The 27,129-nt window shown below is 35.1% G+C and overlaps 1 protein-coding gene across 4 annotated transcripts; it reads right to left on the reverse strand.

The window, feature by feature from the left end:
• Positions 1–382: 382 nt before the first annotated feature.
• Positions 383–26,955, reverse strand: LOC139937624 (homeobox protein Hox-A6-like). Of its 4 annotated transcripts, XM_071932863.1 has the most exons (4): positions 26,855–26,932; positions 26,405–26,574; positions 14,706–15,431; positions 383–3,051 (listed from the first exon to the last, which is right to left on the reverse strand). In XM_071932863.1, the coding sequence occupies exons 3-4, from the start codon at positions 15,271–15,273 to the stop codon at positions 2,699–2,701; spliced, it is 921 nt and encodes a 306-aa protein (XP_071788964.1). In that variant the 5' UTR covers positions 15,274–15,431; positions 26,405–26,574; positions 26,855–26,932; the 3' UTR covers positions 383–2,698. The 4 variants fall into 4 exon arrangements, with proteins under 4 accessions (XP_071788964.1, XP_071788965.1, XP_071788963.1 ...); XM_071932864.1 differs by having other exon boundaries at positions 14,706–15,427; positions 26,405–26,955; XM_071932862.1 differs by having other exon boundaries at positions 26,405–26,955.
• Positions 26,956–27,129: the final 174 nt, after the last annotated feature.

Consider the following 27,129-nt stretch of genomic DNA (forward strand, 5'->3'; position numbering starts at 1 on the left):
AACGATTCGATTTGTAGTGCCTATGCTCTGATTGTTTTCCCCCAACAAAAAGCTTTGCTTTATTAGCGCCAATCAGGCCTGATTATGGCAAATTGTTGTGGTGATGATTCCTGTTTGATTTAGATACTGATGGGCAAAATAAGCGATTTTTTTAGCTCACTGGTGAATAGCACCCTAATATCATTGTATAGGACTTATGAAACTCAACTGACGCCAGACACTCATATTTAACTACAACATCAACAACAACTACAACAACAACACAAACAACAACTACAACAACAGACAGACAGACAGAACGACAAACATGAAAACGAACAACAAATATTTGTAAAGATTCACACAATAGTCTTCATAGTATAAGAAGGACACTTGACGCAATGTTTGTGTTTAATAAATGTTTACTGTCACTGAATTTATCATATATCAGGCATGTCAAATATCAATGATTTATATTTATATTGAACCAGTATTTTCATAATTCTGGAACATAAATTCTAATGATATCAAAAGCACCATGCATAAAGCACATTCAGGAGAAGGAAAGGTGGGTTTTAGCTAAAATGGTTTCAGAAAGGCTTACTTACAACAAAATATACACATAACAACCAAACAAAGACAAAGGATTGCCTTAATGTTGGTTTCATTTTCGATAAAATAGTTTTGAGTTTCATCTAAAACGGGTGGCATGAAAAGTGATCTTCATCTGTCAATTTTAAATTTATCGATAGTTCTATTAAACAAAAAGTTTGAAAACAAATATCTGAAACCGACGGAGGCCAGTTTTAGCAAAGTTTGAGTTTCATGCAAAGAGTTGGACTAAATTTTAAAATGGAGTCTTTATCATTTCGGAAATGTTTATTTGGGTGTGGTCGTTTGTTAAATATTATTGTTTTTCGTTCATGTTTTTCGATTGTTTGAATATGAATGTATAGAAAATATACAATAAAACTAATTTCATTTCAAAATGTGGTAGCGTGTTTGAGATATCACCGAAAATCCATAGCGGTTTTGTCCACGCAGGAAGAATAATCCGCAATTGGGATACACAAGCTGAGAAACATTATGGTCAGTTACGTTTCTCAAATTCAATTTTTGGGGAGTAAAAACTAATACCTTAGTCCGTAACCATATTACTTCGAGATGAAATGATTTTCAAAATGCTCAATACCATTTAAAGTTGCTGTATGCTTCTAACCAGGTAGGTTTATATTGCCCTTTATTTTAAAGATGGTTACCAAACGTGTATACCTTTTCTTTTAAATGGCATTTTAGCCTTCGGACTACGATATTTTCTATTTTTCAATGAACCATTAATAATATATGAATGGTACAAAATAAACTTAAATTAATACATCTTTGGGATACTTAAATTTAAGATATCGACATTTTGATCACTAGGGTGAATTTAAAATGTATTTGTTCGTATCAAGGAATAGGTAGAATATTTATCACAATTTTAAATAATCAAAATTTATTCATGAAGACAATCACACCATCTGACTGAAACGTCGAGTATCCATCGACTCTAATCAGACCTTCCACTCTCTGAAGAGATCTCATGATAAATTAAAAAAAAATTGCCAGTTAAAGTCACTGGACACCTTTGATAATTGTCAAAGACCAGGTTTCTCAATTGGTGTATCTCAACATGTGCACAAAAGAACAAACCTGTGAAAATTTGTTGAACTCAATTGGTCGTCGAAGTTGCGAGATATTAATGGAAGAAAAAACACCACACGAAGTTGTGTGCTTTCAGATGCTTGACTTCGAGACCTCAAAATATAATTCTGAGGTCTCGATATCAAATTCGTGGCAAATTACTTCTTTCTCGGAAACTACGTTACTTCAGAGGGAGCTGTTTCTCACAATGTTTTATACTATCAACCTCTCCCCATTACTCGTTACCAAGTGAGGTTTTATGCTGATAATTATTTTGAGTAATTACCAATAGTGTCCACTGCCTTTAAACATGCATTTTATATCCGTCCCTAATACTTTGAAATCAATGATGGGTTTATATGACCCGGGAATCATTTTGCTGACAACATTTCAACTTGAAACCTGACCATGAATTGTTTGTTTTGTTTACGAGATGGGGTCACAATCTAACCAGAAATTATTAACACATCCTAAGTTTATTCTTTCTATACAATAGGAAAACATGTAACAACTTTACTGACTGGTACCATTCCCATTATTGTGTTCAAGTGAACAGTAACAATTTCAGCAAATAATTCAAGATGTAATTACATTTATGATTATTATACCCTTTATTTGAGCGTTTCCTCCATTTCAAAATGGCGCCTGCCAGACTCCTCGCAAACTAAAAACCAGGCTGCATCCCATTTATTGTATTGTGGGGTCTTCCCACACAACCCGTGCTGAAAGCTAATGAATTTCTCGCTATAGAGCTCTAACTCCCTTGCGAACGAAACTCTACCCACAGCCAATTGTAGTCTGGCAAAAGGGACCATTGGAAAGTCTCCATATATCTTGCGAAATAATCACACGCGTGACATGTAGGTTATTACACGCTCAATATAATATAATATGGCCTCCTGTGTCGAGGATGCTCCCAAGATGGCGTCGCTAAACTGATAGGGAACAGTTTTGGGGCGGGAAAGACTGTATAGATACAACAAAACAGACGACCCTCAGTTTTCTGTATACTTCTAGTGTCTTTTTATCATCATTTTCATTTCTTGCTCTCCTCATCCGACCGTTCTTTCTCCAACCCATCTTCATCTTCATCATCGACATCATCATCAAAATCCTCATCATCTTCATCCCTGTCTCCATTCTGCGTCTTCCCTGGGGAGTCCGCAGACGAGGACGGATCCTTTGTTTGCTCTTTCTTCCATTTCATCCTCCGGTTCTGAAACCAGATCTTAATCTGCCTCTCTGAAAGGCAGACACTCTGTGCGATCTCAATGCGTCTCTTGCGTGTCAAATACCGGTTGAAGTGGAATTCTTTCTCGAGTTCCAGAGTCTGGTACCTAGTATACGTCTGTCTGCCTCTCTTCTTGTCCGTCCCGATCATCTGAGTCCCTGGGGGAGATAAGTGTAAAATGATCAATCGCAATTAGTATACGCACTACCATTGTATAATGTTTCCTGTACTATTGACGCGGAGAGAGTGGAAACAGAGCAGTTGGTTCCGTTTAAAGGCAAGGTACACCGTTGGACATCTTCAAGCTTCTAAAGCGCTATTCACACGACAGCAATTTTACATTGTAAAAATGTAGCAATGTTTATTAAGCAAGATTTATTTTATAACATTTTACAACCACGCTACACTTAAGCAAGGGCTCCTTGCTTATATTGCTCTCGTGTGGAAGGGGCTTAAATTGGTAAAACCTTACATCAATGGACTAACATATCGTTGACGAAACAATAACCATCTTTATCAGTTATCCTAGATAAAATGACCAAGCAGTTTGTTGGACTCGTTTTCAAAACAATATTTTTGGTGATTTTTAGCAAGTCTGATTTGGAGAGTTGTGCGGGAATTTTTAATTCGTCTTTATAAGGTTGAGGCGTCAGTTGAGGTATATCGTGGGACAGCCATCTTATTAGCTGTATGAAAAATATGACACATGTCATAGATAATAATAATAATAATAATAATAATAATAATAATAATAATAATAATAATAATAATAATAATAATAATAATAATAATAATAATAATAATAATAATAATAATAATAATAATAATAATAATAATAATAATAATAATAATAATAATAATAATAATAATAATAATAATAATAATAATAATAATAATAATAATAATAATAATAATAATAATAATAATAATAATAATAATAATAATAATAATAATAATAATAATAATAATAATAATAATAATAATAATAATAATAATAATAATAATAATAATAATAATAATAATAATAATAATAATAATAATAATAATAATAATAATAATAATAATAATAATAATAATAATAATAATAATAATAATAATAATAATAATAATAATAATAATAATAATAATAATAATAATAATAATAATAATAATAATAATAATAATAATAATAATAATAATAATAATAATAATGGAAATTTATATAGCGCCTTTCCATGTAAACATGCTCCTGGGCGCTGAACAATTAATAGAAAACATATTAAAATCAATACAATTAAAACACCCATTAGAAAATACAGTAAACATGTAATAAATGCAGAATTTGTACACAACCATCAATCAATGATTAAAAAACACAGAGAATAAACCCTAGTTAAAAAACTGGAATAGCTACAGAGAATACAAAAATATATAGATGGTAAAAGCCCGTTCAACACGTATCAATGTGTATTGTTTGCGGTAACACCATATTGTGTACTTGCTGTGTGGATTAGGTTATTTTGAGATCTTGTCTTGCTAATTATTGTAGAGATTTTTAAGGCAGTGAATTTCGAGTGAAATTACAAAAGCTTGTTTTCTCTCTGCCCTTAAAAGAACAACATTGAAAGTGAACCTGTTTTTTTTTTTTTTTTTATTACTCCACAGTAACAAAGTTTAAGTCCTGAACAATGTCAGCCTTTTTCCTAAAGAGAAACCACCTTTAATTTCTATCAAGCTACACTAATAATAAGAGCATAGCTGATCGTGTTTGTACATGTAACTTAAGTCCAAGTTATGTGTAATGTTTGTCTCTATGATAAACGCAACTAGCTTGATCGTCACCAGACCGGTGACAAACACTACGCAGCCCCACACGGGTATAGGAGAACCCAGGGTCGGTTTCACATAGAACTCAGCACTAGTCCTAAATTAGGCTTCGGACTAGTCCTAACTTTGGACTAGCCCTAACTTTGGACTAGTCCTAACTTTGGACTAGCCCTAACTTTGGACTAGTCCTAACTTTGGACAAGTCCTGACTTTGGACTAGTCCTAACTTTGGACTAGCCCTAACTTTAGACTTGTCTTAACTTTGGACTAGTCCTAACTTTGGACTTGTCCTAACTTTGGACTAGTCCTAACTTTGGACAAGTCCTAACTTTGGACTAGTCCTAACTTTGGACTAGCCCTAACTTTGGACTTGTCCTAACTTTGGACTAGTCCTAACTTTGGACTAGTCCTAGGAGATATTAAACACTTAATGCTAGTCCTAAGTAAGGACTAGTAACTCGTCCTAACTCGAAATAAGACTAGTCCTAACTCTTTGTGAAATCAACCCCAGCTGCAGAGGTGTGTACCAGCCGCGATAGACATCATCATGCCGACACCATCTCGGTCATGTTCCTTGTATCCAACACAAGCAATGAGTAATAGTATCAATTGTAACAAAAAGGAACCAGACAGTTTTTTATTCCAGCCTCGGTTTTACATTGGTTTGAATTGGAGAAAATCAAAATGGCCGCGACATAATTAAGGTATATTATGATCCACCAACCCAGAATAAAAACAGTTGTAGTTTTTAATTATCAAGTTACAAAGAGCATCGAAACATTGGTTAATGTCATTCTCTGTCATTATGAGCACATAATTCCGATAATAAGCAGAGCCATGAAATTGTCCCATTAGAGTAATTCACATTGGTTAGAACTGTTTAACTTTTTGAAACTTCCTACCAATACCATATCCCAAAGAATTATATTCATCAATGAAAACTGTCAAAGAGGCGTACATTAACATTTAAAGAACCCACACATCAACATTGCCTATTTCGATTGCCGTGGTATACACAAATAAGCCCAATGTGAACGCAAACAATCCCCTAACAAAACATAAACTATTGTTCGAGTTAACTGAAACTCAAAAACCATTTTTTTTTTTTTTTTTTTTTTTTTTTTTTATGAACTTTCCCTAGTCGTTCTTTTGTTAGTTGAAAGCCAGATTGTTTTATCGAATTACTCTTAGCAACTTTCTACTTTGAAAGAAATCTCCGAAAACATTTGCATTCCACCCCAAAGTACCCAGACCCAGTTTAGACCAAGATCTCAATAAAAAGAGCAGGTCCTCCACGACCGATATTTATTTCTACGGCTGCTTAAGGCCCAACAATGATAACCGTCAGGTCAGCCAAGTTCACCCTCTCAATTCTCAGTCTCGTCCCACCTCGTAAATTACCCACAATATTCCTCCACAAATGACCTGCTTTTTTGGTCGTTGATTGGTCCTCTGAGGTTCCTCAAGAACTCCCTTGTGGCCCCATTCTTGTGACGGTTTTTCGTTGAAGGGGGAAGGGGTTCTAGGACGACAAAGATGTTTATGAGCCTCTTGAGGACGATGGTCATAGTGGGATGCGGTCAATAAATAGACTAGAATTAGTGACCCTTCCTTTAGACCTCGGACCCTAACCTAGATTTGGGATGTTTTTTTTTTTTTCTAGCACAGTGTCCCAATTTTATCACATTTTTGTTGATGGGAGATTTACATTGGCCAAGTTATTCGATGTCCCTAATTTATCGGTTTTTTTGTTTGTTTGAGGGCTAACTCACTTCTGGTGGATAAATATTGTTTTGATATTGAGGGAAAACTCGAGGGAAACTGAAATGGGCCCTCTATAACAATAATTAGACAAACGTCAAAACTGACTTCATATAAATATTCTTAATGAATATCACAATCTGAATGATCAGAAAACTAAAAAGAAAACTGTAGGCCGATACACATGGTTTGATTAACTACGGATAAATATTGACCCTACAGTCAGTACTAGGCTCCATGCCATTCCTTTGGTAGTTGCTAAATTTCCCAAGGACACAACATAGAAGAAAAAAAGTATAAAAGACACGGCAAAAACTCACTTAATTATGTAAATCTCAGGTATTTAAATATGTTCAGCGAACGCAATTAAAACATTCGCCAACGGTTACATTATTTTCCAAAACTACAGTGACTCTAAAAAATAAACTAGGTAATTTTGAAGTAAACAAGATAAAATCAACCATTGAGATGAACCGCGTTGCTTATGGGTTTCTATTTTGTTTTCGGTTATAAGATTATGCTGGTTTTGTTTTCTGAAAGGTTACCAACGAATTCCAGGGTTACCAACGAATTCCAGGGTTGAATCTTTTGAAACACTGCCCCAGTGGACTCATTACAGCGAGCAATTTTATAGACGTGCTAAGCAGAAAATACTGCTTAACAATGTTTTGCTCAGCAGATATGAGCAGGATACTAGTAACGAATTGTACATGTAACATTGTAGTTTGGCTGGTAACTTTGTAAGCATAGAATTGCTAAGCTACTTTTTTTGCTTAAGCAGCTCTATGAAATTGATCCAAGAAGAGATTGATTTATATGAATTTGTAAACATAAAGTAAAGAAAACGCGAAATGGCCAATTTGTTTAATTTCTCAGAAGACTTCCCAAATAATTCGTCCAATGAGGGTTGTGGTTTGACGAACATAACCGATACAAATATGAACATATCTGAGAAATACAACTCCACTTTCCAAACGTTGGGTCATAAACAGGATTCCTGCTTAGTTACGAAATGAAAAGTTACTTAACCTTTACTTACCTAAGTGAAATAATTGTCAATTCAAAAACAACTTGAAAGACTCAAATGGATACAGGTAGGCCTATATAAAAAAATCAGCACAAGTTTCAGGTGATGCGGTTTAAACAAGTTATGTGGTTTAAGTTGAAAAGTTGAAAGTGTAAGCAAATTTTTTGAAGATTCATTTTAAACTTATCATGGATTATCGGCAAGTTTGAACGGTGTGAAAGAAGTCATTCGTTTACAAAATATTGCCAGTTTTGAAATAATTCACAATTGAAGGGATAAGTTGGAGGAGCTTATAGAAATTTTGCCGTCCTGCCGATCAAAGATTTTAGGAACTAAAATATCCATAAAACAAAAACATTTCTAACAATTACTCAACTCAGTAGTTCATACCAAAATCAGGCACGACATTGTTTGTTATCCTATGAAAGAAGTGGATCAAGGGCTAACCTGCATGTGCATTGATTAGGATTTTGTATAATTTTCATATTAATAAATAACCATTTTGGCTGAGATTCAGACTAAAGTAGGAATAATATCATGCCTGCAAAATGTGGATGCTCCACTCATTCGAAATTCATCCACATCAAAATAATAAACATTAGTCCTATAACTAACATAAAAACCGCTTTTGGCATCTTAATTCGTACTGGATGTTATTTAGAATGAGCATTGAATTTTCAACATCATTCTTTATAAAACCAACGCTGTGACCATGAACTGACATGACTAACAACGCGGAGTGTGGGCCGACGAAACGGGCGTAAATCACCCTTCGCCGTGCCCCGTCTGCGGTAACCTTTTTACGGCCTAGTAAAACGCTACTAAATGGTCATTTCATCATGCTAAAAATATGCAGGAGTAGAATGGGTAGTGCTATGATTTGGATATGACGCATGCACCAAGGCTCTTTTTGGAGTTGAATTATAATGTGTTTTGAAGATATTCTTGTTAACTCTGCGGGTAAACTATCTTCACCTCTAAATTGATCAGATTCAAGTTAACGCGGTTTTTGTAATCTGTTATACAGTGGGTAGCATAATGCATTACCAGTGTAACACCCTCAGTCTCTATTCAAAGAATAATGATAAAGTGTCTCAAATCGATTCAACAGACACATTTTGCGAACCATAATTGCTTCCACACCGCCCCAAAATATAATTATTCTATAAAGCAAAATTAGACGATAACAACATAAGCAGACATACTAAATGCACTAATAACAAAATGTTTTTAAAAATTACTCAAGCACAAATTTAACAAATTAACCCTCAATGATAAACGCGTATAAAAATGTGTATGAAACTTTTATAATCTGGCCAAATTATGTGTTCACGGGTTTTCTCAAAAGATTTCGAGTTGATTTACGAACTTTCGTGGTGAAGACAGAATTAGTCAATTATCTTGGGAAATCTTAGAATAAAAAATGAATTTCTACTTTAATCGCCTGTTTATTTTCTGAGTGTGTTAACGAACTTGCTCCAGTGAATTATACTTGTACTTCGATTAGTCATGGCATCAATAAAAGAAATGCAGATGTTTTTATCCATAAAAAAACAACGTTGAGTGTTTTAAACAATCTTAAGTTTGCCGTTGCTTGAGTTTCAAACAGTATTCCTTCCTCTTTTCAAAGTTTCTCCTCTTTTGACAATTTATCATTTAAGCATTTTGTACTTGTTGTCATATTGTCTTATAAGACCAGTCTTCTCACTTAGTGTATCACAACATATGCATAAAGTAACAAACCTGTGAATTTTTGAGCTAAATTGGTCATCGAAGTTGACAGTAAAAAACACCCTTGCCACACGAAGTTGTGTCCTTTCAGATGCTTGATTTCTAGACCTCAAATTCTAAATCTGAGGTCTCGAAATCAAATTCGTGGAAAATTACGTCTTTCTCGAAAACTATGTTACTTCAGAGGGAGACGTTTCTCACAATGTTTGTATCAACAGCTCCCCATCACTCGTTACAAAGTAAGTTTTTATGCAAAGAAATATTTTGAGTAATTACCAATAGTGTCCACTGCCTTTAAGAATCCTTTGTTTCACTAAAATAGTAGTCTTAATAAGGATAATAACATGCCATTTGTTTGATTCGTTTAGCATTACAGGCAAATTAATTATCAACAGCAAAATATACAACTGAATTATGAAATCTTTGATACTAATTTTTTGTTTGAATTATCACTATACACTGAGATAATTTATGCTCACCAAAATACATTGTTTTGAGTCGACATTTGGATTTAAATATACCCATATAAGTTCTCCTTGAATAACTTTCCAGTAAATGCAAGAATACATAACGAAATAAAGACCTTTAAATAATATTAATCAAAAGGTCCAGTTAAAATATCTTTGGGGTTTTTGTTATGCAAAAGATCATTTTGGTAAGACATTTTTCGTCACAGCCAAACACCCCCTCTGCTGTGGCTGGCTAAACTAAACATAGTTACAATCATACCACGATGCTACTCTTACCTTGACTTTTTTTTCACGTGTTCACGAGCAAAATCTCAAAGACAAAATGGTGACAAATTCCTTTTGGTTAGCTTTAGAAGCAACATTTTACAGGCGAAACACAAACCAAAGTTGGCAAAACGGAGCAGGAGGCCTGCCACCTCCTCGTCACAGTACCTCCTGGCTAAAAGTATCTTCTTGTAGCCCATTCCCCATTGGCTGTACATTCAACACACAGCCAGTTTATTACTTAATAAAATACATCCCCAAAAAGCTAATAACTTAATAAATACTGAGCTTATTTATTGAAATGTTTTATTGCTATAATTTTACCTAGAGAATAATCCAATCCAGCCTGCACTAGGTAGATACCATCCAATGTTTACCACTGCGTCATGTAATGTCTTTGGTGTTACCGCCATTGCAATATTCACATCCTCACACATCGTGTTCTCGGAGGGATTTTGAGTTTTACTGCAAGCAATAAATATACCACCTTCCACAAGATTCATTGCCTGGAGTCATAATTTATATACTGGGCTGCAATCTATAGAGGCAGGCAGGTTGCTGGATTTATTTTTGGTTTTTATTTATATTTTGTTGGACTGATAAGAGTCAGAAACCTCGTTCAAACTGTAATCTACATTTGCAAACAGAAGATCACTATTGTAAACTACCGGTTTACTATAGTTTTATTCGGGATTCGTGCCTTTTTTTTTTTGACAGCGACAAACAACAACTTCACTTGGAAATTTCTTACTTTTTACATACAATATTGGCGCGTATAGTTACTGAGCAAAAAAATAATAGCTTTTGAGAAATACACAACGGAATTTTTTTTTTTTTTTTCTCTCTCTTTTTTTTTTTATTCAGCTTGAGCCAAAGGATCGATTGCGCTGACTTATCAAAGTGATTTTAACTGTCGGTATGGGTTTAAGTAACACAATTATTCTGTCATTAAAACAAGATAAAACGCAATTGAGGAGGAAGCTATTGATTCTCAGCTTTCTTTCCGGGTCTTCTTACAAGACAAAACCGTTGATAAACAAAGAATCATATTGTGTTGTTTACTTCAGCAAACCAACAAACCGTTTAATTTGTGGTATATTTCTCTAATCCTTTGAAGTATTTGGAATAATGTTGAACCCCAAACTATCCAATGTTTCACCATGTGTTTGACACTGTTGATGTTTGACACACGTGTTTTGTTATTCAGTTTAAACCAGCCAGAACTAACCGGCTCATTTAGCGTAACATACCGAGCTAACGTGCCATATCCATTCGAATGGACGGTTATTTAGCGATGTAATGTATCATCAAAAACTGTCAATTATACAACTTTGTGCCTAATTTATAATAAATACAGTAAATACGTTAATATGATATAAACAAAGTAACGATACTTATCAATTTGCAAAACGGTGTCTTTATGCTGTCCTTGTTTGTCAATGTAATGAAAGTCATGTACAATAATTGTTCATAATATACCTAAGACGGTATTTTCATTGGAAAATTAAAAAGGGTATCAACTCAAAAGCGGTCGCAAGAACGCGTCTATTTATATGATGGGTTTTGAAAAAGTGCATTAAAGATGTTGCTTTCTGATTAAACGTTAAACGTTGGTCTGAAATTGCCAGAAAAAAAAACACCGAAATGTTCTAATATATTGGTAGTTCCTGGAATAAAACAAAAATAAGTTGTGAACTTTGGGCTTCTTTCTGATTATATGGAAAAACTATGACGCGGAACATAAATCTTGCTCTACATTGTGTAACATTTTATGTTATGTTTCTTGTAAGAATGCGGTTCTTGGCCTGTTTCCTGGAAATAAGCAGTTGTGTTTCTTAATTCTAAAAAGCCTGCAAAAAGACTCATAGCATCATCATGGAGTCGAACGTGATACAACATTTAGCGTGTCCTTGTACGAAGGGAAAAGTCTTTCAATGAATTTGAAAAACTAAATTAAATTTGCTCAATCCAAAAGAAATGTCTCCCTTTAAAGGCAGTGGACACTACTGGTAATTGTCAAAGACTAGCCTTCTCAGTTGGTGTATCTCAATATATGCATAAAATAACAAACCTGTGAACATTTGAGCTCAATCGGTCATCAAAGTTGCGAGATAATAATGAAAGAAGAAAACACCCTTGTCTCACGAAGTTGTGTGCGTTTAGATGGTTGATTTCGAGACCTCAAGTTCTAAATCTGAGGTCTCGAAATCGAATTCGTGGAAAATTACTTCTTTCTCGAAAACTATGGCACTTCAGAGGGAGCTGTTTCTCACAATGTTTTATACCATCAGCCTCTCCCCATTACTCGTCACCAAGAAAGGTTTTATGCTAATAATTATTTTGAGTAATTACCAATAGTGTCCACTGCCTTTAAGTAATTTTATCTGGAAATTGTATCATCACAGCCCTCAACCATTGTTGTATTATTAGTATCGAATACACTCTGAACAAGTTTTGGCTCATTAGGTGACATTGCGCCGCAGGGTTTTCGTTTTACAACAACGAGAGCAAAGGGAGGTACAACCACGCTAGTTTGTCCTTGGGGAGACAGGATGAAAAATTCCCAGGGGCCTAAATCCAAGAATTTACCCAGGAATATTGGATGATCCCCTCTTGTTATTTCCTGTATTTGATATTTTTTGTCACATTTAAATTGATGTAAAGCTTGGGTGTCTTAAATAACAAAAACAAATCAAACTAGTTGAGCCCGATTGTTGAAAAATTTTGCGCAGAATTTTGCCAAAGTTGAAGTGTGATCTAGTTTGAAGAGAGTGGATAAATTGGCTCATGCAAGCAAACATTACTCTGATTTATGATTCCCGGGGAACTTCTAAAGACCCACTTTTTGTAATCATCTTTGTAACAATTTGATTCATATAATTCAATGTTTTTTTGTTTTCTGATGGGCTTTGAGACTCCTGCATATGCGCTATATTATTGTCTCGATTTTTTTTATAATGAGTGCAAGTTCAAAGATGAAATTACAAAATATCCTTCTTTTCAAACAACCATTTTGTTTTCTTTATTCTTTCGTGTTTCGACATTATGTTACAGGAACTCGTCATAATATTTGGTATGTCCGTTGATTCATGTAAAATAATATTCCCGTCCAAAAACAATGTTACAATATTCTCTTAAACTTTAAGAACAAGTTTCTAATTTATCCAAAAATGAAACCGAAATACCATAAAAACTTTCAAATCCGCGATATCGTATGGAACGAAACTCATGAAGTTTTACAAGCTACAGTCAAAATGGTAAATGTGGTTGCATGATGACCTGCACCAGGTGGGAGTTGACCCCTAAAGTCGTTCCTGACAATTTATGTCACTCGGGTCCAGTTCAATCATTTTATCGTAAAACAAAAATAACAGCATTATTAGAGCAGATTGTACTGTTATCCTCTCCTAGTTTTAGTTTTAATTTATATGTTGATTCCATTCAATTCATTTATTACTTACAAATTAAAAACAGTGCAAATTTGTCCCACATTACAAAAATATGCATAAAATGCAAGAGGCAAAATATATCAACAAAATTACAGAGCAATACATTCCATAAAGACATGACAATAGCACAACTGGAGGATTACAGCAAAGTATAAACTGTCACCCAAGTGTCATTAAAGATTAAACCTCCAAAAGCCACCACACCACAAAGAACAGAAAACATTTTTTTTTTTTACAGTTGCTCGTGGGAGAAGTGGATTCAAATAATTTATTAAAAGATTGACCAACATTAAAACCAGATTATAAAGTAATTTAGTTAAATCTTTTGAAATAAATTATTGAAGATACAATTCAGAAACCGATTTTCTTTGATCGAAGTTTTAATTAAAATAGTTCCCCGGGATGCTTTAAGAAGATAGGCAATTCTCGTGGGATTGCTAATTATTCATGTACAATTATTAGCAATAATGCAATCTCTTTATAAATGTTGCAATTGTGTTAAAAATGACAAGTCTAAATTGGAGTAAGTTTGGCATGATTGGGTTATTGTTTCAGACTTTTCGGAAAGCATTATCAGATTGTAAAGATGATTTGTTTAGAAATATATTGTTTTACGCTGCATCGCTCTTTCAACTTAATTTTCACATATATTTTTTTTTTTATTTTGCTGACTGTTATAAGTTTGTCGTACAAGCGTTCTGGGGATTCCGTTCTCGTCAAATAACGAAATATTACCCGACCATCTGGTCTTAGAGCTGTAAACCAATGCAGTAAAACGTGCAGTAAGTGCCATGGCCTGGTTCACCAAAAGATGGTATTCAATGCAAGATGCACATGCCGTGGTTTGGAGCCTTTTCCCCCGTACCGGCTGGCTCTCATTTGGGTCGACTCAACGGTAATTAGATCGCACTGACACAAATATTTTGCCAGGATGGCTGGACAAGAAGGTTTGATGCGAGTATTAATTTACCAATAAAATAAATGACACCCGGTGAATTGACGGTAAAGGATGGATCATGTGTCCATTAATTTTATTCAATGTAAGAGAAGTGGAGGGGCTTAATGAAATAATTAAAAATGTATTATTAATTTATAATATACACCATCTCATCCCCATTTTGTTTTCGTCTTCTTCATGTTTTTATGTTCTTGTTTTTTACATTTGATTTTAATCTTAAAAGGTGGTTCAAAAAGGGCACCGTGTTTCTCTCGTTTAAATATATGTTAATCTTTCTCTATAAGTTGATGTTACAAACAATAGGTTTCAATATGTTATGAGGTTTTTAATATTGTTTATAACTTACCTGGAATTTTCATCCATCCATACACCGGTCCTTTGTAAGTGGTAGAATTATTTGAGTCCGTTCTTTTGTCTTTTAACGAATGATGGCTACTGTCTTTACTAAGTTGTCTATCTGATTCTAACTGTGTTACTCTGGTTATTTGGAGCGGGTAGCAAGAACCCTCCAACACCCCTCCTGTTGCTCCTGACACCCCCTTGTCTCCATGACTCCAGCCCCCTTGGTGGTGGTAGTTCGCCGTGGCGTAGCCACCCGTGTAAGTATTGAACTGACTTTGGAATCCCGCCTGTGTGTAACTCTGGTTAAACGAGCAAGGTTGGAAGCTGTAAGGAGCAGAGTACGCCTGGGTATTGAGCCCAGTGCCGGGTAGACAGTTCGTGGATGACGGGGAGCTATCGTAGGAGCCGAAGGGCCCGCTGGAGACGCCGTTCCCACACCTCCACCCGGCCGAGGCTGGAGACTCCCCAACAATCGTGCTCCGACCGGGAGCCACGGGCTCGAAACCACTCGGAAACCATGCCTCACCAGGCTGATATTTCTCGAACAGCGACTTGAGAAAGTATTGGCTCATTTGAGAGATTGATTTGTGACCTCGCTTTACCCGTTTTATGGCTTTTTCTGGCTGGAGGAATTTGTGGATTTACTGCCGACAGTGAAGCGGCCTTTGTATGCCCCAAGATGGCGGGCTTCCGTATACGATCAAGAATGATTGTCCAATCAGAGAGCTACCTGGGGAAAGTGCGTAAAGAAAACGAAATCATTATGCAATTCTAGAGTCATTATGAAGTCACATGATCAATGATGTCACCTGATGATATCATGTGATGGTGGTTCATCATGATTAATGATACACATCACAACTACGTCATCATTATCACAAGTGAAAGGAAAATTTACAATTTCAGAACCTACATGTTATTTATACACCAACTCCACCCATTACGGGGTGCTAAGGTAAACCTATCAGTACAGGAACATACAAGGATGAATATAAAATAAAACCCGAGCTCAGTTTCAAATGTTGATATACAGTGACAAACTAACAACGGTTTGATTCACATGTTGCAAGTTGCTCTTTCATTTCATTAGGAATTGAATCATCGCAAGAAATACTTTGGTGGGATTTTTTTGTGTAGTACTTTTTATTAGCATGTGTCCGATTGGCTTTTAATGGGACGGTATACGTTTGGTAATCAAAGTTATGGCAATACAAATCTTTGGTTAGAAGCCACACATAGTGTAAAGTATTTAGAGAAACATCTCAAAAAACGCGACCCTGAAATTGAAATGAATTCTCACAGGTTAGTTTTGTTAGGATTAAAACAATCAGAAGCTTAAAAACCGAAGGCATGCTTTGCCTTTAAGTCGTGTTATTTTCATAATCGGAAGCCACGTAAACTTTGTATGCTCAATCAAAAAGGTCACTGGGTAAACAATTGAAAAGGATACCACGTTTCCAACTACACATTTCCATTTATGTGGCTGCATGTACAAACATAAAGCATCGCGAATCAATAACTGAACTCATGTATCAATGATTGGGGGGGGAGCTCTGCTCGTTTAGCCAGCAACAAATCATTGACTGTACATTAAGGTTGGAGGGATTCAACCCTTCGTCAAGACAGCACTGTGACGAATAATGAGCACACAAAAAAACATGAAAGTATTGCAATCACGTAAAAAACGAACTCGTCTTTCTATGTCTTTCAATCTGTCCCTCTGTCTGATTAATATGTCAAGTTAGTTCAGATATTATTCTTGTAAACTATTTTATTCAAAATTTAATAAACAATATTAATAATGAACGAATGGAATTAAGTTGTAAACACATACAGTTTGTACATACTAAATCGTATTCATATGTTGTACATGATCACAAAGCAGAACAATTCGGTTTGGTAACCATCACGTAACCTTTGGATCTTAAGGAATCCCAAAGGTGATATTAAAGACCTCTACCTTACAGAAAGGTGACATTTTGCAACAATACAAATTATGGCCGTTCAAATTACTGGATTTTGCATCTCGTCATTGCGATCATAATATTATCTGTAAAACACAGAACATGATTAAGGTAATGTACACAAATGGTTTTATATAGATCCATAATTTTTGAAGTTGTGAAATATTTTTTCAGATTTATTTTCTGTATAATCTATAATAGGATGATGACTCTGAATGAATTTGATTCAACCATCCTTAATCGAAGAAATTATCACAGATTTGAAAAATATTCAATTTACTGGCAATAACCACGCCAATATGTCGAGTTATATACAGCAGCACATAGGAAAGAAGGAAATTCGTTTGAACTGTTTTCATTCGGATTGTGTTCTTCTTTTTGTTTACATAATAATCGATTCGACAAATTTAGAAGAAACAAAAAAAACACCGGTACAATGAAAAGAGCCAACATAAGCCAAACAAATGAAACATAATCAAGTTATTGGTTTAGCATTTATGGCCTACTTTTCCATTTAATAAACGAAGCTATTCCAGGTATTCAAACTTGACATAATTTTTCGTTTATTAAAAACCCAAAGTCCATATGGATTATACACACCCGTACATAAATCAACTTCTACATCAGACCACCACAGCCACACAGGTCTGCCCAAACAATAACACGACACCCATTTCTGACAATTGATAATTCTCGTTTCCCAAGACAAAAACCCAAACATATGCTTTCGCACTGTTCCCATCGACCTTTGATTGTTGGAGGGAATTATTGTCAAGGAAACGTAAAACCAAGAATGTCCAGAGTGTCCCTCTATCGGGAATAAGTCCTTCTTTATTTATGATGATTCGTCAAGACAAAATCTACGTGACTTTCTTTAAGTTTACTCAAAGAGACGGCAGTGGTCTCTGGGAGGACAGACTCAGACTCAGAGAGAAAACTCGTAGTAGGGTTGTGATTTATGTCCGACATTTTGAAACTTATGTTTTTAACCTTTGTTACTAACCCTACGTCTTGGAGTAATTTGATGGTTTGGTAGATGTAGGTCAGACGCGATTTGAATGATGCTAAATATTTAGGGTTTGGAATCACCTTACGTAGCTGCGTCATTCCACATGGTATCTCCGTAGATTGTTGTAAGCCTGGGTCAGATTTAAAACGAGTTGATGGCTTGCAGATGCTGTCGTTGTTTTTGTTTTTTTTTTTGCCGATGTCATCAGCAATGTCGTGGAAAGTCATTGTCGTTTGTGGGGTATTGTTGTCATGGTCGCCGTTGTCACAATATTGTCGTAGAGATGGGTGTTTATCACGAATGCAGGCTAGGCCTTTGAGCGTTTCTTGATGTAATATTTCATAGTTTGCTTCAGGGTGGCGTGTTTATGCTCCGCTTATTTTCCTTTTTGTCAAGACCCATGAATAAATGCCTTCAAAATGTTGTAAAATATTGGTTAAAAATATAATGTGATTATAAAAGTTAACGTTAATTAAAGAGGGTCTTCAAGGTCAAATTCAGTTTTGTGAAGCACTCGTTTTTCAGTGGTTGATAGAGTAATAATTTATGTGGGGGAAAAGTTACGTCTCCATTAACCTCACGTTAAAAATTGTTTAAACTTCCATTTTGTGTTATTTTTGTTTAAAAAAATCTTCGCTGACATATTTTTTTGCTTGTGTTTGAACTGTTTGCAATAAGTTATTTTGTTGGTTCAAAAGGCATATTTCCTTTAAAATTTGAAGAATTTTTTTCTAATTGTCACGCATGAACCAGCCCTGCCAGATATAAATTCCCTAATTACATAAGAGTTACACAAAATTGCCAAAACAGCCTGACAAAGATCTGTTTTCGGAAATAAATGTAAGGAATGTCAAACCATTGTCTATTTCCACAGACAACAAGAAACATTCAACAAGCAACCTTTACACGTCTTGGTTATGTCAATTATCGATATAATCTGATTATCACAAAACAATTTGCCCACAAAGAGACCTCTTGCTGACATCGAAAAGCCCGAACTGATCCACCGAGCCTAGAGTGAGATAAGTACCGTCAAAGTATCGTTAGCAACCCGTCGAGTGTTATTCTGCCTCCGGCACTAGATGGATTTACGGAGCTCTACACAAATTATCCAGCCATTCTTACTGGCCACTGGCCCTCTCTTGGGAGCACAGCATTATGTTTTGCAGTCGCTTCAATTCGAGTTATCTTTGTTTCTCTTGTAATTGACACCAGCGAGAGACGAGGGTTTAAAAAAATAAAAATAAAAAAGGGACTTGATACAGAAGGAAAGCCTCAATTATGTGTTATGAAACAGTGATGTGACTTTTAGCGTTATAAATGGGTGCCATTGTGTGCCTTAATTCGGCTTATTATTCTGGAATTATATTATGCAAATCTTGTTGTTGTTGTTTTTTTGTTTTTTTTAACCATTGTTTTTACTTTATTTTAAATCAAATCATGTTGGAATGCTTGTTTATAAGGGCGAGGCAATTTTTTTTTTTTTTTTAAATTACATGTGCTATTGTCTCTTCACGAAGGGTATAGTGACTTAAATGAAATGATGTTGACTGTTAATTTGCTAACGGGCACCAGTCTTGTGGAACTAGTGACGTGGTACTAATGGTTAGGGGCCTCCCCTGAAAACACCGGTGTTAAAAATAGGCCTATAGATACCCAAGAGGGAACTAAAATGATTAACACCAGCGTAATTGGGTTGGGAGAAATCAGTGTTATTTGAACAGCCTGTAATGAAACTTTTGATCCTTGTATTGGTACCAATACGCGGCAACACACATGGTGTCAATTTTAACACCCCAGTTCTTGCGGTGTATGGCAGGGGGACATGCTTATATAGGGGATACATTTCCAGAGGTGGGTGACCGTTTACCTTCGACATTTTACTAGACACTATGGTAATTGGCGTATCTCAACATAATGCATAACATAACAAACTTGTGAAAATTTGAGCTAAATTGGTCGTCGAAGTTCCGAGATAATACAGAAAGAAAAAAACACCCTTGTCACACGCAGTTGTGTGCGTTCAGATGGTTGATTTCGAGACCTCAAGTTTTAAATCTGAGGTCTCGAAATCAAATTCGTGGAAAATTACTTCTTTCTCGAAAACTATGGCACTTCAGATGGAGCCGTTTCTCACAATGTTTTATACCACCAACCTCTCCCCATTACTCGTTACCAAGTAAGGTTTTATTCTAATAATTATTTTGAGTAATTACCAGAAGAACACAGGGAAGAATGCAAAGACAAAACAAACCTCCTTATAGTCTAAAAGGGAACTTAGTTAGGTATGGAACACGTGTTGGTGGCTTAGCAATGCAATTCATGAAGGTTACGCAGTAGGACCATGAGTTTCTAACTATCTTGGGATTATGTTGTGTCAGTATTTGGAGGGAAATATTGGGCTTCGTGAAAACTGGAGGTGTCAATCAGTTTCATCTCATACTTAACTTGGTTCAGTGGTTCAGTTCGCTTTTGGGGCAATCCCTAGGTTACTGTTTATTTTTGACATAATGCCACTGTTTTTCTTTACGGGATTGTTCTTCTCAGTACAATGATATGTTGATTTTTGTTTCTGTATTGCATTGTTTTTACAGCCGGAATTGATAAAATAAGAAATTAAAAATAGATAAAACTTGCCGACGTGCTCTGCCTCTGTAAAAAAAAAAAACCTCCCTTGTAACACTTGAAAAAAAAAAAAAAAAAAAAAAATTATTGCCTTCCCTAACAATTTTTTAACTTGTCTTTTTAAACTCAAGTTAGACTTGCAATTATACAGAGGATATTAAATCATAGCTCCCTATCAAAAACAAAGAGAACACATCTACCCAAATCTGATTGTCTTACAGGAAAGATAAATCCCCACCCAATGCAAAAAATTACGGCGAGTTACGCACCGAATCGGAACGTGTTTATACCATCCAATAAACTACCAACCCCATCGCTAAGGTTTTTCAAGAATAAATCAGCAGTTTCGACAAGGACAAAATTAATCCTTGGCTAACGTTACGTGAGAGTTTCCAAAATGTCCTCAAAAGTAACACCTCATGTTTTGGAAACTCTTCTTCTTGAATATCCCGAGGAACAAGAACGGTGTATTTTAATGCCAAGCTCAGATTTCGGTTCAAACACCCCCGCGGAAAATGCGACAGGAATTTTAAGAGAGCGATATTTATGGAGCCATTACGAGTGAAAAGTTATTTTTGACCACATTTTTCCGCTCCAGTTCCTAAAATTATATTGCTGTTTACGTGTTGGAAGATGACATTTCCACAGTCTTGAAAAAGAGGACCTGTTTTTCAGTGCATGATATGTTTTTTTAGAACCTGCACTGGTGTACAAATTGTTTGTTTATTTATGTTAATGTATTTCCATTTCGTTTAAAACAGATTTGACAAATTTTAATTTCAAGTTAATTTACAGATATTGATGAAACTTATGAGAAATACAACAGGTGCATCATTACGCTTATTAAATAATGTGATTTTGCCTTGCAGTGGCGCTCCATAATATACTGATTGCTATACTCGAATATGATCTGTACCCTGTGAAATTATCTATTTCTACATTAGAACAAATTATGCTAATTCCCATTGCTTGTAGTAATTATACAGTTTGGCAATTATAGATTACTAGGCATGCTATAATAACTCATAAAAAAAAACTGGAAACAAAAGAAAATGTAAACAAAATCTCAAAACGGGCAACAACATAAACAAATGTCATGCTACATCGATTCTTGGGGCAGTTTGATGCTTAGCATAGATCTATTTCATATTTTGTTATCTATAATGGATTTGTTGACGACCATCGTGTCTCCCGAGGTTGTACTTGTAATCCCTGGTCAATGATTATCAGTCACGTGATCTTCTAGACACAAGGGTAAACATTGTTTACAAATACAAATCTGAAGTATTTTTGTTTGATGACATAAAAACATCCTACACTAGCCCTACTCTCACTTCAAAAACAAAGGAAAGTTAAGATAATGGGACGATCCAAATCCAAGGTAATCAGTTGAATTTGTTCATTAATTGTTTCATAAACGATTCTCAAATAATAAATTTCTAGTTAACTTAACTAAAGTAAAGACAACGCACAATGCCCTTTATAAATATTGTCAATGGATGTACACCAAAAAGTACTTTCATCCTTTTCTCTATATATCTCAGTTTTATAGTTCATCCACAGACTGATTGTTATAACAACTGCCCTGTCGTCTGAGTAGCTCTATTGAAGTGCTTAATTCTTCCCGATTATGTTACGGAAACACCATCTCAAATCATTAGACACTTGATGACTCTACACCCCCCCCCCCCACCACAATTTGATGAAGCAATTCATAATACATGTACATGTTTGTGTTTCTATCACACAAAGGGAAACTAGCTTATAGAATGTGTAATCATCTTAATGAAATTTCAGAGAGAGGAATTGAGAGACGGGGTTTTTGGTGTCAATCCATTAAAATTATCTCGCTGAGTTTTGGGAGTAATCAATCTGGCTATCTACTAAACCCGAGACCAGAGCTTTGGGGGAAGATGTATTTCTCGACCACACGCAACAAATTGATATTTATGTTTTTAGCCTTGTATGGTGCGTTTCATCAACGGGACAGGGTGTCGTCAGAACTGACAGCCAATTCCATTTTTTTTCTTCTGTTTTAAGGCAAATCTCTGCTTTTGGTTTCCTCTTGCGTTTCCATGGTAACATGTTTGGAATATTATTATAATTATTTCAAGGTTTTTACTGGACCGTTTTAAACGACTACCGACTATAATGTTTGCTTGCTATTTAATGTTTTGTTTCGTCGTGTGGTGGTTAAATGGCATTTTGTGACTGTCACAAATGTTATGCCTGAAATAAAACCATACAATATCATTCAAAGTCTTCAATCAAGTAGTCCAGCCTTATCAAATATTTTGTTTTGCAATAAAACAATATCAGGTTGTCTTTAAATATTTTTGAATGTATATTTCATTTGTATACAAAGCATGGTCATGGTACATTTTTAATTCATTTTAAAAATCAAAGTTCGCTTACTTACATGTATAACCGGTAAAAACAAATGTATAAACTAATATTTTTAATGCCACATGTCTCAAACAAAACCACAACTATTCGAGTTTTCAATCAAAGTGCTCATCCTTATCAAAACAAAATATTTATTGATGAAGGAGTCTTTAAATAATGCTTCATGTAGATTTCAGTTGTCTACAGATTTTAAAATTCATTTGAAACTTCACAGTTTGGTCGTTCAATATGCCTACTGTGAAAAATATTCTGTTAATTTAGTGGTAGCTAAAAATATGGCAACAATATTTTGATAATATTTTTAGGTTTATCGGTGTTATACCATCAGTGATTTGTCAATCACTCGTCACAAGAGAAGAGCAATTCAAGGGACGGTAATTTTGTTAAAAATAATAAATTCAGTAAATTTTTCGAGGGGATTTTAAAAGAAGTGCTTCAGAAAATTATAGTGGTTCACTAATATTTTGCCATCTATTTATAAGACTTTTATTTGTGTTCATATTGCATTACATAACATAAATTTAATTGTATTACTGTCGGGAAAAAAACATCTTAACAGCACCTGTAGGACAAATTCATACCAAAAAAAATGAAGTAATGTATTAAAGGGGCACTAAGATACACTTAGCCTTGAAAAAAATAATAATAATTATTACTAGAAAAACAATGATAGTGAAATTTTATAAGACACATAAATCCACTAAATGTGCTCATGACACTATTATACAACAAGTAAATAATGTATGGAACGTACAACATATTATTGGGATACAGCTAACAAAAACAAGAAAACAACTTTATGCAAACACTTCATTAACATGATATGTTTTAAAGTTTGTTTTAAAGCCATTATACGCTTTCGGAACAGAAAAAAAAAAGTTCACAGATTCACAAATAACTTACAGGGTTTACAGAAGGTAATGGTGAAAGACTTCTCTTGAAAAATTATTACATGAAATGCTTTACTTTTTGAGAAAACATTAAAACAATTGTCAATTCTCGTTATCGAGAATTGCGGATTTATTTAAAACACATGTCATGACACGGCGAAACGTGCGGAAACAAGGGAGGGTTTCCCGTTATTTTCTCCCGACTCCGATGACCGATTGAGCCTAAATTTCCACAGGTTTGTTATTTTATGTATAAGTTGTGATACACGAAGTGTGGGCCTTTGGACAATACTGTTTAACGAAAGTGTCCAATGGCTTTAAACTGGTTTAAACCTGATGACTTGTCAAAACAGCCACAGAGGGAGATCAACCCTGTCAAGTATTCTAATAATATCATTAATAAACTACATTCGGCATTTGCATAAATCACTTGATAGACAAACTCTAATAACCATAATTTCATTGTTGAGTACGGAACACTACATCCATCCTAGTTATTGCTAGTGAGTTACCGACGTTACTGCCGAAGACGACACTTGGCGTACATTTTCCTTAAATCTCGTAACCAGCATAAAATAACTTGACGTTTATTCGAGATAGATGGCCGTTAAGTTGCCGCGTTACGGCTATGAGGACAATTTATGCGTTTGGGCTGCGAGTTAAAGAGACTAAGCCTACAAAAGCCATCGTGGTTATTTATGTTATTGTATCGTAAGAAGGTGTTCAACAACACTTGCAGGTTTGACCTGTTTTCACTTGAGATTAATTTAAGATTGTTTTATTTTGTTTAAAGATGGTTTGTAATTTGGTTTAGATTTCTGCACTTTAAACAAATTATACTGCTGTACCTAGAAATAAACCTGTTGTATCGAGAAAGACTCTGCTAGGGTCGAAACGTCAGGCCATTAACTTTTTTTTGCATTTATACTCTCGGTCCATTTGGTTGGTAAGTTGTTTGCAACAGCTAATTCTATTTTCTCAAGTTTATTTTTAACTACAATTTTTCATTTTTTACTTTTGGTAGTACAAAGCAACTTGAAGTTGTGCTGTTTTTCTCCATCGAATATTTATGTGAGAACAAAGTAAGAATCTGATACACAAAACCAGCCGAAAGGAAAAGGGGATAGAATTGTATATCCCCTGTTGCGTGCCCAAACGTAACCCAGCCGAAAAGTGGAAGGGAAATATTTGGTTATCCATTGCTGCTCAAACCAATCGACGGAGGGGAGGGATATTTGTTTATCGATTGAAACTCGAACATGACAAAACGTGCGATATAATTGCAAACAAATAGGTGAAATTTATCAAATTGTTCAATGTTTGCCTAACAAATAACTGATACTTAAAGGCAGTGGACACTATTGGTAATTACTCAAAATAATTATTAGCATAAAACCTTTGTTGATGGTTCAAAACATTGTGAGAAACGGCTCCCTCTGAAGTACCATAGTTTTCGAGAAAGAAGTAATTTTCCACAAATTTGATTTCGAGACCTCAGATTTAGAACTTGAGGTCTCGAAATCAACCATCTAAACGCACACAATTTGGTGTGACAAGGGTGTTTTTTCCTTTTATTATTATCTCGCAAGTTTGATGACCGATTGAGCTCAAATTTTCACATGTTTGTTATTTTATGCATATGTTGAGATACACCAACTGTGAAGGCTAGTCTTTGACAATTACCAAAAATGTCCACTGCCTTTAAGATCTAGAGCCTTGTTCACAATAGGAAAATGGTAAAAGAAAGGGTTCCATGACATTACCTGAATACGTTTCCATGCGCAATATCGGTCCACTTGGGTGTTAAAATTGACACCATGGTGTTGTCAAAAATAGTATATAAAAAAACTCACAATTTTAATCGTTGGGGTGTTTAAAATAACACTTATTTCTACCAAGACAAAATATATTGGTGTTAATTTAAAACACTCTGATTATAATTCCGTCCCTCTTGTGACGTCACCCATGTTTTCAATTGTGTACACCACCCTAAACGCGATTTAGTAAATTTTGCCACAGTGAACACTCTGGTGCTTTTCACTATCCGTCAGACATAACTTATAAGGGCGTTTTTGTTTCATGAAGTTAGAGTTGTTAATCCATAAAACTAAACCCTTGTAGCTCAACTTGAACGTCTTGCCCAGTTTCAGTATAATATTGATTACCAATTCCCACATTGGATCTAAGAAGGTACTATTTACCTACTTCCCATATTCAGTTGTTGTGAAGATTTGTTTCACCAACATGTCAGTAAGACTTCGGGATTTTACACAACGGCACCACGGCAAACGCAGTGCTATGGGTTTTTATGTGGCAGTGATTACTGTCACGGTTCAGATAGTACCGTGAACGTTCAACAACTTTGCCCCGTCATACGCGTCGATCCACGGCATGTGGGTTGTGGACTACACGGGGAAAAAAAGTGAACGAGTAACATGTTGTGGCATTGTAGCATGTAGTGTTGTAAAGACCATCTGCGTGTACAATTTTGTGCAAAATATCAGATAATTGCAATAATATGTGTTGTTCTTTTCAAGCTCATAATTTATGAATTGGTGTAAAGCTATATTTTACACTCATATTATTATTTAAGCACGCAAAAGTTTACAGAATAGTTCATAATAATAAATGGAACAATTTTCTACCCAACTGTTTATAAACAAAATAAGGAATTTCGTGTTCACTGCTTTATAAAATCAAAAGGAAAATTCATAGTAGATCAGCTAGTTCACAGTGACTATAGTAATACTGAATGAAACAGAACAATGTAACTTACTTCGCTGTCACAATACTCTGTCCTAAAACTTACCTTGACGTTGATGATTATTTCGAATCCTCCCTCGATGATCCCCTGGATGATCCGTTGTCGTCAAAATCAAACTTAATCATCTATTTGCCCCAAACTGATTTCGACGCTAAAAACTATCACAAACTAAGAAGGTCTTTCTAAATTCTAATACTTGATTCGTGCGTTACACTCTGCAAAACGAAAACGTTTACGTTCTTCTCAGGGGTAAGTATGATCGTTCCTTGTCCTATGGTTTGATTAAAACATCATTTTATGAAATAAAACTCAGCAAGTTTTTACTTCAGTTTTGATTTCTTAATCCGAGTTCGTGTAGCTACCTTAAATATAGTCACTAGCTTTAGATACGTTGTGTAGTTGGCCTTGATACCTTGAAGGGGGAAGAGAGTAACACCTCAAAATGCTTTCTTAATGTTTTAAAGGTGGTTCGAATAACCACATAAGGAAACTTACCCCTTAGTCAATAAAAAGAGCTTGGCAAGGATTTATTGAATCCTAGTAGTAGTTTGACTGTCCATAAACCCCGATGTGGACCCACTTAACTGCTGACAAATAGGGCCTATGTATACACATACACACCGCAAGGACCTTAACACACTAACTAATTCATTATCGTGTCACGTGACTAGCTACCTGATTGCTAGATCATTGGGGATGTAGAGCAAAAGGCGGTTAATGATCCAATTCCAACGTTTGTGGCTAGGGTGTCTGTATTTGTACGATGACGT

The sequence above is a fragment of the Asterias amurensis genome, chromosome 5, assembly GCF_032118995.1.
Source record: "Asterias amurensis chromosome 5, ASM3211899v1".
Classification (NCBI taxonomy): domain Eukaryota; kingdom Metazoa; phylum Echinodermata; class Asteroidea; order Forcipulatida; family Asteriidae; genus Asterias; species Asterias amurensis.

Bases quoted from the DNA above. Each gene is read 5' to 3' on its own strand.
- LOC139937624 (XM_071932864.1), bottom strand. From the start codon at position 15,273: ATGAGCCAATACTTTCTCAAGTCGCTGTTCGAGAAATATCAGCCTGGT. The intron at 3,052-14,705 runs GTAAGTTATAAA...TATCTCCCCCAG, and splicing joins TGGATGGATGAAAATTCCAG to GGACTCAGATGATCGGGACG.